Source organism: Pararge aegeria, chromosome 11, assembly GCF_905163445.1.
Source record: "Pararge aegeria chromosome 11, ilParAegt1.1, whole genome shotgun sequence".
Taxonomy (NCBI): domain Eukaryota; kingdom Metazoa; phylum Arthropoda; class Insecta; order Lepidoptera; family Nymphalidae; genus Pararge; species Pararge aegeria.
This window is the reverse complement of record NC_053190.1, coordinates 16,201,598-16,219,868: the sequence shown is the minus strand read 5'-3', so window position 1 is coordinate 16,219,868 and position 18,271 is coordinate 16,201,598. Positions and strand designations below refer to the sequence as shown.

The 18,271-nt window shown below is 36.1% G+C and overlaps 2 protein-coding genes across 2 annotated transcripts in view; one reads left to right on the top strand and one right to left on the bottom strand.

Moving 5' to 3' along the window:
• LOC120627445 overlaps positions 1–4,395 on the top strand; it is a 63,070-nt gene extending 58,675 nt beyond the window's left edge. The window contains exons 6-7 of the mRNA XM_039895449.1: positions 297–480; positions 1,614–4,395. Coding sequence (XP_039751383.1) covers positions 297–480; positions 1,614–1,894 — 465 coding nt within the window. The 3' untranslated portion in view covers positions 1,895–4,395. The remainder of the gene's footprint in view (positions 1–296; positions 481–1,613) is intronic.
• A 3,560-nt stretch (positions 4,396–7,955) lies between these two features.
• Positions 7,956–14,236, bottom strand: LOC120627309 (acylphosphatase-2-like). Its single transcript, XM_039895270.1, has 3 exons — positions 13,975–14,236; positions 10,189–10,315; positions 7,956–8,099 (listed from the first exon to the last, which is right to left on the bottom strand). Exons 1-3 carry the CDS (start codon positions 14,036–14,038, stop codon positions 7,985–7,987), a joined length of 306 nt encoding a protein of 101 aa, XP_039751204.1. The 5' UTR covers positions 14,039–14,236; the 3' UTR covers positions 7,956–7,984.
• Between the last annotated feature and the right edge of the window lie 4,035 nt (positions 14,237–18,271).

Sequence of the window (18,271 nt, the reverse complement as noted above, 5' to 3'; positions counted from 1 at the left end):
CAAAAATATATGATAATAATATACTATGACAATACACACATCGCCATCTAGCCCCAAAGGAAGCTTGTATATACAGATATGCACCCAGCACTGAAAAACATTAATGTTCGTCACACAATCATTTTTCCAGCTGTCGAAATTGAACCCACGGCCTTGGACTTGGAAAAAGGGTGCGTGCAGAATAACGTATATTTTTTTCGTTGTGAAGTACTATATAGTTTGATAATACATAGCCTAAGTTATGTCAACCTCATTTAGAAGCACTCTGTTTGAATATAAATTCATTTATTCAACAGGTGGTAGGCTACGCATTGGTGGTGCTTACGTTCGCTGCGCAGGCGCCGGTGCGGTGGGCAGCGGCCAAACTGCACGGGGCACCGAGGCTTCTACTCGCCGATGTGTACCATCTGATCTCGTTCCTGGCTACAGTCAACGTGTGGCGAGGAATATGGGGCCTACTGGATATTTATTTCTTTCCAGGTACATTATAATCCTTACTTCGTCACTAACATTATAAATGCGAAAGTGTGTTTGCTTGTTTGTGTGTCCTTCCTTTACCCCCTAGCTTACATTATCTTAACACCAGGTTTTAAAGCTGTCCAGGGTTAGCTTGTAGAAAAATTAAAAAAATAGATAGGTAGAATGAATAACTTTATCGCAACAAATTACAAAGAAACAATACAAAGAAATACAAAGGCAGCCTTATCGTTTAAAGAGATCTTTATAGGCAACCCAAGCCTCAACCTAACTCATTATAATACAAGTCAGTTGACAGTTCAAGATTTAATAATGTTGAGCTCTTTATTCTGAATAATAAAACAATGTTGAGAGCTTTTGAATTTTTAAAGAATATCTCATAATTCAGTGTGGCATAAACCTCTTGGCATAGGCTTTTCCCAGCATTTTCCATTGAATTCTGTCTCGCGCTACCCTGCTCCAGTGAAGTCCGGCTGTTAGTTTCAGATCATCTGCCCATCTCACTTGACGTACTATACTGCGCTTACCATGTCTAGTATACCAGTCCGAGAGAGATTCTGTCCTGAATCATGTGACCGGCGCATCTCCAATTCAGTTGGTCTATTTGAGTGAGAATATCGGCTTCTTTCGTTTTTTTCTCTTATTACACTGCTTCTTACTTTGTTTTGTTTCCTTATAACTCCTCCGACAGCGTTAGCTTTGCTCTATACAGTTCGTTGAGTGGCCAGGTTTCACATCCAGTAGTAATGACTGGAAGTATGCAGGTGTTGAAAGCTTTACTTTAATTGTCATGCTTAGCTCGTTAGACTTCATGATTTCTTTCAATGCTCCTTATTTTTTCAATACATTCGCAATTCTTCTATTAATTTCTTTGGTGGTTTGTTCTTTATGTGAGATTTCCTGTCCTAGATATACATAATCCTGAGTTCCAAATTTAGGTGCTAGGAAATAATGAAAGATTTATATTGCGGGACATCGCATACAAGTGGGGTCTATTAGTAAGAAATCCGCGTGACTAATGCCATATTACGACCTTTTACAGTAAACGCAAGTGGAACAGCTAGTAGGAAATATAAAGAGAGCTAACACGTGAAAGTTATTAATGTTTTTAAAAAACCCTTCTATTTTGTCAACAGATACACCCAAACTCAGCAACTGGTTCTCGCACATCATCAGCCTAGTGCTGCTCATGCTCCTCAATTGCTCCAACTCCGTTCTAGTTCGGGGAGTCTACATCGACGCCGAGGAGCCCGCGGGTGACTGCGTAGAGTTCCCCTGCCACTACCTTAGACTATTCTTCGAGAAGGAGCGAGTGAAGAAGAGACCCAAGAATCTAGTCGAGACCGCTTCCGCTGCTAATGCGAGGAAAACTGAGGAAGCCAGCGTGCCTTTACAGATGCCTGAGGAGAAAGTATAATAGAATATACTGAGTAATAATGTATTAAAATAGGCACGGAAAATGGTCACGAGGATCTCGAAGTTGACTCTAATATCTATCTTCGGTTATTCATGGGGCCTAAAATAATAATCAATCTAGTCCAATATCTTTAGATCAAACAATTAGTATTAGGAATAGGATACGGATAGCACATCCGTATCCTATTCCTTTAACCTGTCGGTAAAATGGTTGTACAAACTATACTATTTGATCTGAAGACTATGGATTAGACTAAATATGTTAGAGTAAACCGGAACGCAATTAGAGATTAATAAATTATGTTTGGTGAAGTATCTTGTCACAGTAAAGGTCTGAGACTCGCTGAAGCACTTGGGAACCAAAAACTGTAGCGCAAAAGAGTACCGTCTACATTATTACTCAAACGTAGATATGATTTCATGGTTTATGTACAGATCGGCTCGAATTAAGAATAGAGAATACTTATTCATAGACAGCATGTTTGTAAATATTTGGACTATTCTTTAATCTAACAAGTTCAACGGTATATCGCTATAACCTTTGATGAAAACCGTTTTACTATTTGAGAACATAATTTTGCTATCTAATGTAATAAAATGGTACCTACATCGATTGGTTTAGTATGTAAAAAACGTAGAGCTAACGAGTTAATAAATCGGAATGAGTATCAAAAGAAGAATCCATCGTGAGCGTTGATTGGGTTGAAATTTCCTTATGCACTAAATCTAGCACTTATCGGGCCTGTACAAGATAACGTCCAGGAGCTAGATGCAATTTCTTTCTAAGTTTCTTTGACCCCGTGTAATCTTGCACGAAACTGGCCATGGAGCGGTTCGATATTATGTCGTATCAATTCAATTGGATCCAAACAAAAATGAAGTAAGCGTTTAACCTAAATAAAAATTGGCTTTTTTAAACCATTATAAAATCTTATTGGTGTCAATTTACCAGCTGTTGTTCTTGTTAAAGTTATTGATATCGTGATATTTAAGTAAAAAGGTCCAAAAAGGCTATAAACTAGATCCGGAAGGCCAGATAAAAAAAAGTTCTTTTAATCAATTAATTGTATTTTCTTCTTCTGATTTCTGACAAACACACCATGTCCCTATTTAAACCTTGTAAATATAGACTATAACAAAGCCTAGAAGAAAAAACTTCTTAGCCTATAAGAATTAGACAGTTTACTTATTTAGTGTACAGTTATATCGATTATAGTTTAGTTTAGTTTTATGTAGTAATTTAAATAGTTAAGGCGATTGGTTAAATGCTCATTTTTTCCAATTCTTACCTTATTAAATGCAATTAGCTCAATTCGGAGATGGTTCTATTCCGGGTCGGACTAGTTCGCGAATTGTCTAATTTTAAAATGGTCCGATATTTATGGGGAATGAGGTATATCGCAGAGTGAAATAAATAAGAGACTACATTCGTTTGGTAACCACACTAACTAAATAACCAAGTAGTCTGAGATCTATGTATAATGGGTAAAGTAAATATGTGAATTGGATAGAATGAGTATTCGACAGTCGTCCTTAAAAGAGTTAAAGGTATTGAACAATTTTTCTCCAGTGTTGTGACCATGTTTTGGGTGTACTGATTTCATTAGACAGAATTACACTTGGTACTGATTCACTACTTTATTCTAATCACCACAACCTTCCTGAACTCCAAGTCTGTCATAACATCTCACTTTATAGCACTGGAATTTTTTTTTTCGATACGCTCAAGATTCGCACGCCCTTATATTGTACCAAAAAGATAGCACGACATCGGTCTATAGATCTATTCTTTAAATGCGCGGATTTTGTGGGTATTAAATAGACAAACTTATGTTAAAATAAGCAAATAGATACTGTTAATAGTACAATGCATATGACCACTTCAATACGAAAAATAGATAGGTCTCACTTTCTAAACTCAAACAGATTTTTGAGTGTGTTATTGAAGCTGAATTTGAAATAGTTGCCAATTCTTAAGCGATATGAATTTATTGGGATATTAAACCCATAATCCCAATCAATTTCTATGCAAAATCCTTCCGACTATACCGATCCTAAGTTGGTAGGGTGGTAACAACTAAAACCTCCTACCAGTCAATACCAGGGATTCTGAAATACTTATCTCTATCTATTAAAGATTTGGATCCCGGGGCCTCCCACTTAGGGAGGTCGACAAACGGTACTTGTATGAGCTGAATATAATAGAGAACCAGGGCCCTGTTTGCTAATAACCTTAATGTAACACCTTTTGATAGCCCAACACGATGCTATAACAGTTATATTTTTTTATTAATTTTGTATGACGTCTTACCATTCCTTTATCAGTATTCATCTTATTTATTGTTGTCATAATATTATTTACCTTTAGTTTAAGTAACTATTTAATTTCTGTTCTCGTATAATATTTGTAACGACATGACGTTATAAGTGAAAAGGGGTAGATCAGAAGTTCATAATGACGGCACGGTGAACCTATAAAGCTCAGTGCTCCGTCGCCAACATGTCGTAGTGACATTGTATAAACTTGTTAAAAAAGCGCACTAATTGTAGAAAATCGTGATGCTTTCCTACTGAAATTGTTGTGTGAGAATGCGCGAGATAATTGTGACGTTGCAATATTATATAGATACTAGTAGTAAGGACTTCTTTTAAAAACCGATGACCCGTTCCAAGTATTAATAAATTATATTTGTATACATATATTGTTTTAAGAAGGCGTTTCGTGTCATTCATATGCAATAAATATTTTATCTACCTCGTTTTACTTTAACGTCATTTTTATGAGCGTACATATTTTAGTAACTCAAAGCTATTTAGAGTTTAATTTTTGACAAAGATGATTAATGACAAATTTAAATGTGCAAAAAGCACAATTGTAAATAGGTAAACTGCGTAGCGTTAACAAATGAATGTCAACTAGATATTTAAACTCGATTTTTTTTAAAGTGCAATTATATTTTTCTATTTACAATCAGTGTCTACAGTTAAAACTTAATTCTGTTTACAAAGGAGACTAAAGCGACGTTATTTGATGAAAATTAATTTATTGATGCCTACGATTTGCAAACATCAAATAATAGTTTGCATCTGGGATGAACTAATGACCATAATTATTTACAACTCTGTCCTGCCTGAATATAATAACAGGATTAATTAAGCGCTGTAGACATTTGAAACACTATTAAGTTGACTTTTTAATCTAGTTTTTGATGAACGTATAAAAAAATATATTTTAAAAATATCTACTGCAATGTAATATATTTTCAATTTTAAAAAGATTACCGTCAGGCATACTCCCAATTAAAATATAAACTAATGATGTAAACATCATCATCGTGAATAGAAGTTTTCTATGATTGCGATAATTAAGTTTCAAATCAAAATCAAATCAAAGAGACGACTGTATTTACTCTGCATGTTTAATAGAGACTAAGAAAAATAATAGCTGAAGGTTGGCTAATTAGCCAAGTTTTAGTTTGCCACTTTGACAACAACACAACACATACATTTGTATACAATTTGTCTACATCTGTTTACTTCTCACGTGATAATTACGTGACTGTAAAAATATAGCAATGCGCTCGCTTGCTTTGGTATGAAAAAATTTATGTTTTAGCCGCATAGTCTGTATCAATGTTAAATAAGTCACACTTCAAACACATTCCATGGTTGTACAAAATGTAATAATAAGCTTATGTACATAGATCTATCTATTTAGAATTAAAGTGCATCAATAAATCTAATAATTTATTTTATCGATTTTTATTACCAATTAAAAACCATAACCTTTTTTTTATATAGATATAAAAAAAAATATATATATTAAAATATCACTTTCTGCAACGGGGCAACCTGCATGTCTAAGAGTTCTCCATAATGTTCTCGAAGGTGTGTGAAGTCCACCAATTCCTATTGAGTCAGTCGAGTGGTAAGATAAGGCCTAAGCCCTTCTCATTTTGGAGGAGAGTGCCCTGTCTTTGGCCGGTAATGGGTTGATATGATACCGAATGATGATGAATAAAATAAAAAAAATACCAACGAGATGATGACGATAAAAGACATGAATATCGACTTTGTTTTGATCATGTAAAAGCAATTTAATACTTATTTAGGTTAAGCTACACTTCGAGGATAAGAAGAAGGTAAATAAAGGTAGGTAAAATACATTTTTGGTCCGGTGGGAGGCTTCTGCCGCGGCTAAGCACCCTACCGACAAAGAAGTGCCGCCAAGCGATTGCCGCGTATAAACCAATTAGGGGTATTCAATTAAATACAACTGTCTCACTTTTACAGTTTCAAAGTTCACGCCCGGGGTAGTATTATTGCCATGCTTATTTCTGCCGCTAATCTTCAGCTGCTACAAAATACCATTTTAAGTTGGTTGATTAAATTTACAAGTAAGTACCAACCGTTTTTGGGATAAAAATCTCAAAAAACAAATATATAAGTAGGTAGGAGAGGAAGTCTTGTCAGCTCATTATATCGTCAGCTGATCTTTATGATAATTATAATTAGGCTAGGAAATATGTCTGATTAAGGAATTCCCCTCTAAACCGATAAGTGAATATACACTATCTGGTTGGATCTGATACCTATAGTATGACATTTTTGATATTATCCTTCATTTATAAAACCTATAATAATATGCACAGATGTGTACCTATATAAATATCAAGACATTCACAACACAACAATACCATATTATGTCTGGGTAATGATTTTATAGTGTGTCAAAATAAAATTATTTATATGCTGTTTCCACCCAACGTCTATCCGTGCACCCATGCTCGGAGAGTTGGCAAAACTGTGGTAGGGGATATACATTTTTTTCTCTCCCCGTGGAGGAAATGTGTCCTGTTCATGCTAACCGTGTGGGGACCCATCCAAGAAAAATATTTCAGTCTAATCTTACTTCAGATGTCTTTTCGATTCAAAATCTAAGTCTATATAAGTATGTAATATGGAAGGGGTGGTTGAGCTGTTACAATAAATGTCTTAGGCTATATATAAGAGTCCCGAGTGTCCTTAGACTATGTGACATCATCATATCGACCCATTACCGGCCTACTACAGGGCACGGGTCTCCTCCCACATTGAGAAGTGGTTAACACAACAATACCATATTAAGTAGGTAGTGGTAATGATTTTATAGTGTTAACTTTGTATCTTCATTGAAAGTAGCGACGCGCAAGCAAAGCCGAGCTGATCGACAGGGGCGAGGGGCCTCTGTACTCCCCTCACTTATTAATTTCCAAATTTTCCTTGCTAGCTATCCAAGCCCCAGACTCGCCCACTATAAGACCACGCGCTCACCACTGAAACATATATTCTTTTTAATGATGATTAATATCAGAAGTGGGATACTATATTACCTCTTATGCATTCTAGTAATTTAATGTGGATCCATATATGGCTTTCTATTTTCTTAAGAATGATATGAATTCTATTTCGTGGAAATCCCTAAAACAATTCCGTTTGAAGTTATAACATAATCGTAATAGAAATATATCTTCGAACCTGTTTCATGTCATTACTTCAAAAACCCGAGACTGTGCTGTAACATACTTTTCTTTTTGTTCTCACATAATGTGCTGGATCGTTTATATTAGCCTCAATAGACTTTAGGTTAGATGGCCTAATAACAATCTCTAGTACAAAATTTTAGACGTGAATAAAAAAATTACGAACTCTGCTGGTGTGTCTAGCTGCTTTATTATTTCCAGTAATTCTCATTTGAATACAAAGTCAGCTTTGTATACGCGGGCATTATCTCCTTTTTACGAAAAACTTGGGCCTTTTTAACATAGGTATATCCTTTAGATGTTGAGTAAGTGTTTAAGGAACCAGATTCCATTCTATCGAACTAAGAAGTTACACTTTTAAATGGGATTAAAAACAAAAGTGAATCGATACCTCATGATCTAAAGTTTAACATGCTAAACTAACAAAGCAGTTCGCTACAGAAACAACATCACACATCACAACAACACACACAAAGGTGCAAAGTGACGCAGCGAAATGAAGGTGAAATCTCAATCAAGTACGAGAAAAAGGAATACATATTTTTTGGTTCACATTGTTTTTTTATTATTCAAAACCTTATGCTGAAATTATTATAGTCAAGCCGCGTCAAATACTGCCAGTTTGTTAGTTCACACTTCTCGATCTTGGATTCAGGAGACCCCTCCGTGCTCAGCCAGTTCAGCCTGAAATCAAAACAAAGGATAATAAAGTATTCCAAACAACTGGGTTTAAAAACGTCTGCAGTACCAATACCAGCAGGGCTAGCGTCGGCAGGATACAAAATTGTTTACTCCCGATTATATCAACAGTCAAGGGATAAAATAACTATAATTCAATTATTATAATTCAACATCAATAACAGTCCACAACTGGGATAAAGGTGCTCATGTTAACCGTGTGAGGAGCCAGCCAAGGAAAATATTTCAGTCCAATCTAACTCCAGATGTCTTTCCTTTACTACCCCAGGATTTAAGCAACTTTTCCCCCTTCCAAATTACATACTCAAGTATAAACTTGAGTATGTAATTTGGAAGGGGCGATTGAGGCAAATAAATGTCTTAAGCTACATATTAGCGTCTCGAGGGAACTAAACATCACGCTAATTCAAATACACTGTGCTAAAGAGTAGACCAAAACACACCTCGTCTACTGCTTTGGCTCTAACTGTAGACCGTTTTTTTTTACCTCATTACACGACGTTACGACGTAAATGAGGGTTATGTGTTGAATCTATGTACGTTCTATTCTATGTGGCATAAAGGCCAAATGCGATGACCGAGTTTGGTGACTAAAATAAAACATTAGAAATTCGATGCATCAAGAAAGACGTATAGCGGCGGTCTGACTTACTTTTAGAGCGAAAATGGATTAATACCTATTTATTTTTTTTGATCCCGGTACACATTTTGAAAAAGCCTTGACATACTAAACATCGCTAAAAAAGTCACCGTGACTGAAAATGAAAGCTGAACAGTAACCTTACCTTAACCTTAGGTAAGTATACCTTGGATAGGTTCCAAGTGTATCGATAATACCGAATATATTTACGTTCCCCAACTAATTACCTGTCAACGATTTACGATGTAAACAACATACAAAAACATTACCTATACTCACTGTAAGCATATATTCGTGTAGTGTTAGAGAAAATTCTCATATTATTTAACTCGACAAATTTGGCGTTAGTCTTACTTTGTGAAAAGTCAAACTTATAGAATGATTAATGATTCTGCTAATCGATAATAGATGACTCTGATTCTGTAGGTACATTACCTACCCAGGAGAGCTTGTATTAGAATAGGATAACAGATCTGTCAGATTATATATACTTATATCGCGGATCTCATAGATTGTGCTTTTGATAAGCACAATCTCTCAATCAATTGCCTACAACAGTCCAGTTGCTGGACTAAAGACCTCTCCCAAGAGCAAGTGTTGTCCATAATTACCACGCTGGGCTGGTGAACGCAGTAGATAGAAGTTATAGTAAAGCAAACGCTGCTGCCCGGTTTTTGTTAAATTCCCTTGCGCTTTGTGCGACACCCACGGCAAGAAGAGATGAGAGGTGATGACACCTGTATTCTGATCTGCCGTCACCACACGGCACGAAGTTTAAAACAAAATAATGGAAACGTTATTCTAAATGATTTAATATCACCGATTACAAGTTTAGTAGAGAAATCATTGGAGTAAGGAACAAAGAATCGAATAAGAGAAGTGGAAGTAAAAATGTAGGGCAGGGCAGCTTTCGCTAAAATTCCAAATAAGTGTCTTTGAAACTTAGTTTTAGGTTGTGATATTGTAAGTATCTACTCACAAGAGCCTTTTAGACAAACCAAGAAATAAAAATACGCCTATCTTAGGAAAGCAGAAGAAGAAACACGTTATTAATAAAACAAACAGTAAGAAGTTTAGATTAAAAAACATTATCAAAAAACGGGCAGCTTTCGCGAATAATAATATTAATGTAGGCACTGGACTCCAGTAGTTATTTAGGTAACTTTACAAATTTAAAAGAAACCGGTTCCTTCATCAATTATCTTGGATGTATAGGGACATTGTTTAAATTATAAGTAGTAGAGTATTAGTAGTAAGGATAATGATGCTATTTTCTGTACACAAGTCTCAAAACTATACTAAATTTACTAGTCTTAAACTAGACATCCTTTTTCCCATGGAACATATTAAAATGTGTGGAAATATATATCGATTACATACTCCACTCCTCCTCCTAAATTACAGTGACAAAACTGGAACTCAAAAGTTACTCACATAATATCAAGATGCGCCTTACATCCCTGGAGCTTTCCGCTGATGGTGCCTCTCTTAGTATTCTTCACCCACCCGCAGATGCCGAGACTCTCTGCCAAATCCTTGCAATACTTCGTGAAGAAACACCCTGAAAAGAAAACAGAATCTAGGTATCCCCAAGTGAAAATTACCCCAGGATTTGAGTAACTTTTCAACATGAGAGTAATTTTGAATAATAAATAAATAAATATACTACGACAATACACACACCGCCATCTAGCCCCAAAGAAAGCGTAGCTTGTGTTATGGGTACTAAGACGACTGATAAATATTTTTATGAATAATATACATAAATACTTAGAATATACATATAAATACCCAGACACTGGCCAACATTCATGCTCATCACACAAACATTTTCCAGTTGTGGGAATCGAACCCACGGCTCTGGGCTCAGAAAGCAGGGTTGCTGCAAACTGCGCCAATCGGCTGTCTAATGAACAATGAATGTACGTTTCCCGTCCCAAGATTTGACATTTCGGATTCGGATTTCGGGTCCGAAATCATTTCAGATAAATTACCGATATATCGGATAGAGGCCTGACTAATGGGCCTGATTTATTAATTAATTTTTTTGTATACGGCAGAAGACACGCTATCGCGGCCTATACTTAATTTTAGAAATTTTGCAGCTGATATTACCTGTAACTTCTTACCCATCAGAAATTTCAAAACTTTTACTATTTTTGGTAGTACATGTACATAGTAATAGAAGATTCTTAACACTGATGTTTATTGTAAATGCAGCGATGGTCGAACCCCAACGAGGTGGCCAGACGACATCAAAGAAGCAGCTCAAGATCATGGATTTTGGGGCTCCTACAAAAAACCTATAAGTCCAGTAGTGGACGTCAATTGGTTGAAATTTTCGTGATTATGATTGTTTATTGTAGAGTTAAGACGCTCTGGCTGTCATAGCCTAAACTATTACGTGAAATTTTTTTTTCTTAGTTTGTCTTAATGACTCTTATAAGTAGGTACTTGTAATATCGAAACCTACGAACAAGTTTCAAAGACGCTTATTTGGAATTTTGGCTCAATTCCAATGAGACGTATAAATATGACCTTTCAATCTACGCTGCAATTCAATAGTAAAGATTACATACAATGTAGTGAATTGCGTGCAACAAAGTACAAAAAAATTTGTTTTTATTCCACTAAAATCCAAGGCCTGCAATATCACTTAATGGTAAGTAATGATGGAGTCTAAGATGGTAGCGGGCTAACCTGTTAGGGGTATGAAAGTTATAAGTCATAAAAATAAACAAGCTGAAGTGCCTATAAAACAACTGATGTTACGGAGAAAGTCACCTGGCCACGATGGATCCTGCATGGAACATCTCAAACACACTGGTCGTCAAATCGCGCTTGCAATTTCCATAAATAATATATGTACAGCACAGCCGTATCTTCAGATTGATGAAGACTCTGACATTTGTTAAAAAAAAAACTGGAGAAATTCAAAAAAAGTCCATATGCAGGCCGATTCCCTTACGATACGATTATTGCACAAGTGCTTGTCAGTTTTGCCTTGCCTACATGATAATTAGTTTGTACTCAGATCTTGTCTTTCAGCTGTGTCAGGCATTTTACGTTTAAAACAAACTGTCAAGACAGGAGGACCAACACCTATTTGTGCCTGCTTTCTCGATTTTTTCAAGGCATTTGACTGGGTATCACGATATCCTGTGGCAGAATTTAAAGGTTTCCTTTTTTGGCCGAAGAAGTAATTAGGATCATTAACTTTTGTTAGAATCAGGCCAATGTCGTGCGACGTTCCAGGACGTACCTATTTAATTGGCACCGGGTGGAATGCGGGGTTTTTCAAGGGGGATTGAACTCCCCTAAACTCTTCAACCTATATGATAGAATATCTCTGTACCACTCTTCAACAACATTAGTTAAGCTGATGATATAACACTATTAAATGCTTCTGTCTGTAAACACACGAAGTTATATGCTTTAAGTCCAATAACAACAAATCCAATCGAATAAAACAAATGAAAACTATACCAACAGGCATGGCTTAAATATGATGGTATATCAGTCCAAAGGAGAAGTAGTAACTGCAGTGGCTGCAGTACTTTACCTCTTGAATGAATTAAATTTGGAAGCATACTCTTAAATGAATTGAATTTGCAGACACCGGTAAGACGGCTGAAGTAATTAGCGATTAATTACAGTTTATTAATAGTTACATACCGTAGGCGTTTGTCTAGCGTCTACTAACACTAGAGTAAGGCCAGCTTTCCAATTGAGGTGTGTGACGTAGTGACGATGCAATAACTAGCTTGTTGGAGGGCTACTTCGTGACCAGTGCGTTCCACATACCCCCTGGGAAATGAGCCTGGTATATTATGTCTGCGTCATTTCCGGAAGGATTTCGTAAACGCATTTCCCAGCGAGAAAAAAAAGGAAAATAAATGGTGCCTAGTGTGAGATGTTTGAAGCTAGAGACACTCCGTTACTCAGTGTTTTAACTAGATGGCGCTCTTTCTACTCCATACAATAGTATTTAACGTTCACGCGGTCGAACAAGTAAACGTAGGTAGTATATCTCACACTAGACACTCTGATAACCACCGTCTCACCAAAAGGTAAAACACCTTTAACGGGGAATTAGGTGAGCGCGAAGCTAGCTTGCCCACGATAAATATCTCTTCCCGGGAAAAAGTTAAGAAATTAATTTCTCCCACAGCTTCATTAACTCTCCGAGTATCGGCGCACAAGTGGAAATAATACCCGAATAATATACGTGTAATATTAAACAGAATTAAACTTCTATAATACTTTACCCTTTGTCGTGCTTTAGGTTGTGGACAGGTAAATTCAGTCCACTGTCTTAAACATTTTGTATCTGACTTGGGCTTCGGGTGTTTCCGCTAGTTAGGGTTTTTTGTGCTATTGAAATAAATAAATTTGGGCTAAGAAAATGAGTAGAAGCCTAGGTAAGTTTGCACGATCATTGTGACTGTGGAAACGTCACAACGTCACTTGCATATAAGTAGTTACTTAATCTGCACGATATATATCGGACAATGCGCATGACTTATTCGATTTAGTTCCACCCTACTAGCCAATCAAACACGAGGCACCGAAAGGGTATTATAAAGGCACAGAATAATGAACCCTCATTCAGCCATTATTGTGTCAGTGGAAACAGTGAAAACGCCCTGCACAAGTTTCACTTTACACCTGCAACCGGAAGGTTGCTAGCTCACAAACTTTTGCTATTTTCCCCATTTTATGGTAAACGTTTAGAGCATTAGAGGTAAAATAATCACTGTCAACTGCTAAATGTTTCTAAATGTTATTAATTCGAGCTATTACGTTACTTACTATTACTTAATTGATATCCTTACAAATATCCCTTACAAACTGCTGTCCTGTTTTTAAAACGCCCTGCAAAGTTCTGGAATGCCCTTGGTTTTTTAGATTATCATCGTCATCATCATCATATCAACCGATTGACGTCTGCTGGACATAAATATTTTGTTGGCGCAGTGGGCAGCGATACCTGCTTACTGAGTCCAAGGCCGTGTGTTAGATTCCCACAACTTGAAAATGTTTGTGTGATGAACATGAATGTTTTTCAGTGTCAGGGTTTATCTGTATATTATAAAAAATTATGTGTATTATATTCATTAATATATTCATAAGCTATCTTAGTACCCATAACACAAGCTACGCTTACTTTGGGGCTAGATGTCGATGTGTGTATTGTCGTTATTTATTTATATTATTTACCTTGAACCCGTCCAAAAACTTCAAATTCAACTGCAACTAAAGAATTTGGATCCTCGGCACCCATTTTACAAAATCCACTCCTTTTTGCACTCGAAATAATAGAATAAATTAGATAACAAAAATTGTAACTCTCTATCAAACAATTATCTCATATATTTATTTCGTTAGTCTTGTATGTGCACTAAATAGCTCCGCAACAGTTTTGGTACTGCCGCCCGCCCAAGTGCCAATGTTGATGCCCGCCCTAGATATTTCTGAGCATGTTTAGTTGATAGATATAAAACGTAAATACACTCTATACATTAGTCGAACGATAAGCGATGGTCGTAAAATACACTGAAGCTTTCTGAGTACATGATTGATATATGCTATTTATGTTTTATACCAACCTATTAGATGTCAGTCCGTGATATTCTCGGGCGTAAAACGATACTTGCCGTCACGGCTAACATGGTAGACATTTCTCCACGGGGAAAGGTAAATTAATGTACTTATATCCTCTTCCACAGTTCCACTCTCCAAGAATGGTTTATCATCAAGACTGGAAACTCCGCTCTCATCTTTCACAAGATGGGAAAAATTCTAAATATAATTAAACTGTACGTACAGTGATGTTGAAACAAAGCAATCTGCGGAGTTTATCGATGATTTTGACGACCTCCATGGCGCAACGGTGAGCGCTGTAAATTTAAGAAGATCCCGGGACGGATTTCAATTAGGATGTGGTCTAGTGGGAGGCTTTGGGCGTGGTTAAGACGATAAGAAAAAATAAGGATGCGGATGCATCGTTTTGTAATTCTGTCGGTATAATGGAATGTAAACCGATATTTATAAAATAAATTATTGACGATACCGATACCAATGAAAATAGTGCAGGCGAACTCAGGCGTACAAATATTAAAAAATATACAAATAGACGTCAAACTTATGTTGCGGATACCTTTATTGCAGAAAAACATTGTAGAGTATGCTAAAATATAGGACGACGATCCTATATCGATATCAATATCTATTTCGCGTCCCTATAAAATATTTTAAAACAATGCAATTATCTAGGTGGGTATTATTTAGTGATCGATGGTATTATACTATTGTTGCAAATATTTGGTCGAAAACATGTTTTTTATATGAACTTGTTAGTTATACGTGTGATGGTCGATTCTCTCGATGGCATGGGAATTATTAAGAAAAACACTCATGTATAATGATTAGATAACTCACAAAACAACGAATTTTAAGTAGGTAGGTCTAATATATAATAAAACGTAATTGCGTTAACGTTTAACTAATATTTAATAAAACGTACTTGCGGTAACGTATAACACACTTGTTGCGTTAAGGCCGCTCTAACAGTATATTTAAACAACACAGCGTTTGTGTTTGCCGCACTCGCAGAACGCCGGAAAAACACGCCCAGCGTGTTCGGCCGCATCCTTGTAGGTACATTTATTTTAACACGCCTAGCGTGTTCGAGCCGCACACGCGTTACGTAGTTTTCAAACACAAACGTTGTGTTTTCAGCAGCCAACGTGTTAATTGCCACCCTACCGACAAAGACGTCCCGCTAAGCGATTTAGTGTTCCGGTGCGATGTCGCATACAAACCGATTAGGGGTATGACTACCATACTCCCTAACAGGCTAGGCACCATATTAAACTGCATCATCACTTGCAGTCAATGCCTAACTTGTAGTGGAATAAAAAAAAAATAAAAAAAGTTTCTTGCCGGCGGTTTATTCTCCAAAGAATCTGCCTTCCGAACCGGTTGTAAAGTCACTAAAAAAAAGACTGACTGACATTTCAAAAGTGCGTATAGACTAAGCCTACCTACGTTTTTTTTTATTCCACTACAGCTAGCACTTAGCTCTTTACTGAAATCTCTCTTGCTGGTAAGGGCAAATTTGCACGGTTATATTTATAATTTCTTCAATCTCTATCCACAACACCATTGACTTTTGAATTTGACTTTAAAATGCCACCATCTCCTAAGGATGCCCCGGTGGATTCACAACTTGCATACAGGATTAATTTTTTAAGACATGTTTGGTTTGGTATACAAAGATTTGAAGTGGTGCGTGAACAGAGTTCGATTCCTGGCATGCATCTCTTACTTTACGGGCATTAATATACAACTTGCTCTAACGGTGAAGGAAAACATCGTGAAAAACCTGAATGCCTGAGCGAGTTCTCCATAACGTTCTCAAAGGTGTGTTAAGTTCACCATTCCGCACCGGGCCACCGTGGTGGACTATGGCCTTAACCCCTTTTCATTGTGGGAGGAGAAACGTGCCCTGTAGTCGGCCGGTTATGGGTTAATTATGATGCAGTAATTTTTTTTTTATTCTGTTTGTTTTTATTTCATTTCTTTGTATCGAATATTTTCACGTAAAATCATAATATGTATTGCAGTGTTATCTATGAATTGTAAGCAAGAATTATAAGGCTTTTTATTTTTATTTTTAAATTAAAATAACACTTGCTTCGACGGTGAAGGAAAACATCGTTGGAAACCTGCATGCCTGAGAGTTCTCCATAATGTTCTCAAAGGTGTGTTTATTTCACCGCACCGGGCCAGCGTGAGAGGAGACCCGTGTCCTGTAGAGGGCCGGTAATGAGGTGATAAGATGATGATATGTAACAATTGCACGATCATTAAAACAAGAGGAGTGGCCATTTAAAACAAAGCTTGCCCTCCACGCGGCGGACGCTGCGCCCGGCTGGGACTGCTGGGGCGCGGAGTGGCCAGTTCCGCTAATAACAATTATGTGATTGCCCTGATTGGAAAATCTGCTTCCTAATCAACTGCCCGCCGATCTTTGGGAACCGCGCTGTTTATAATATTATGCATAATATTATAATTTTTTGAAGTAAAACTTCTTTAGGCGCAACTAGGGGGTACATAACTCACGACTTTTTTCTGACGGAAGTAACGCTCACGTCAGACGTCTTTGTAGTTTTCGCTATTTAAAAATAATAATTAGGATTGGTCGTAAGTATAAAGTCAAAGTCAAAGTCAAAAATATATTTTTTCAAGTACAATTAAACAGGCCCATAAGTGGAATTTTTGATGCGTACATTACATGAGAATTACGCGCATATATATGTACTCCACGCTTCTTGACTTATACGCCAGCTACTAGCTAGTGACAAATATCATAATCAATAAGGATTATTTATTTCCAATGTTTTCAAACGGATCATTTGTGAATAGCAAAATGAATAAAAAATCAACAGATTAATATAAAATAAATAAATTGGAAAGTTTTTTTGAAAATCTCTAAATATACCTACTTGTTTATTTATAACTTTTGTATTAAATAAATTATTAACAAATTTTCTAACGACTGTGACATTCTATAATATTCAATATTATATTACAAGGTTATATTGACATGTGCTGATCTAATCTTCAATTTTTTACTCTCAATAATTATTCTATATTTAACAAATGAAAATATTTATAAAATGTGAAAGTGATATTAATGAATTTTAAATAAAAGATAAAATGAAATAGTGAATATTAAATGAAATGACGGAATCCCAGGAACATCTACTCTTTCATCAATAAATAATAATAAAAGTTTTACTTAAATCGCGCGCAAAATTTACACGCACACACTTTTTTTATGTCCATAGTGTAAAATCTAAATTTGTTACTTAAAAACTATGTAGCTACGCATAAGTATTATATGAAATCGTCGATAGTACAAGTTATAAGTATAGTATAATTTATTTGAATAAGTGTGAATAATGTGCTTGCCATCGGAAGCTGCACGTTTATATAAGGTAAAAAGGTATTACGTTTATTTTTGCGTAGGTGATAAGGTTAAGTTGTAGTATAGAATATATATTTACAAAGGTGTGTTAGACTGAACAACAAGAAAATATTAGTTTACTTTAGCAATGAGAACTTATTAGGTATATCAATTGTTTAACATTGGTTAAATTTTAATGACAAAATAGAGAAATTTTCAAACAATAATATTATAAATGCGAAAGTTTGTTTGTTTGTCTTTATTTGACGCCCTAACTGAGCAACTAATCGACTTGGTTCTTGGCAGGGCCGGAGTGGCCAGTTTCGCAAAGTAACCAACTGCCTGGCAATCTTTGGGAACCATGCTGCTTAAAATATTATCCACACTAATACTATAAATATATAAATATACTACACATATCGCCATCTAGCCCTTAAGTAAGCGTAGCTTATAAATCATTTTTATGAATTATTATATTGGTGTAATCGTAGTATGAAGCGCATTGGGTAGGAGCTCGCCTTTACTTTCAGGGGGCCTAGTTCG

What these genes read in the sequence shown, in the direction of transcription:
- LOC120627309 (XM_039895270.1), bottom strand. Translation starts at nt 14,038, where the DNA reads ATGGGTGCCGAGGATCCAAATTCTTTAGTTGCAGTTGAATTTGAAGTT. An exon ending in AGTTTTTGGACGGGTTCAAG is followed by an intron (nt 10,316 to 13,974) that starts GTAAATAATATA and finishes TTTTCTTTTCAG; the next exon opens with GGTGTTTCTTCACGAAGTAT. An exon ending in AAGGCGCATCTTGATATTAT is followed by an intron (nt 8,100 to 10,188) that starts GTGAGTAACTTT and finishes TTTTGATTTCAG; the next exon opens with GCTGAACTGGCTGAGCACGG.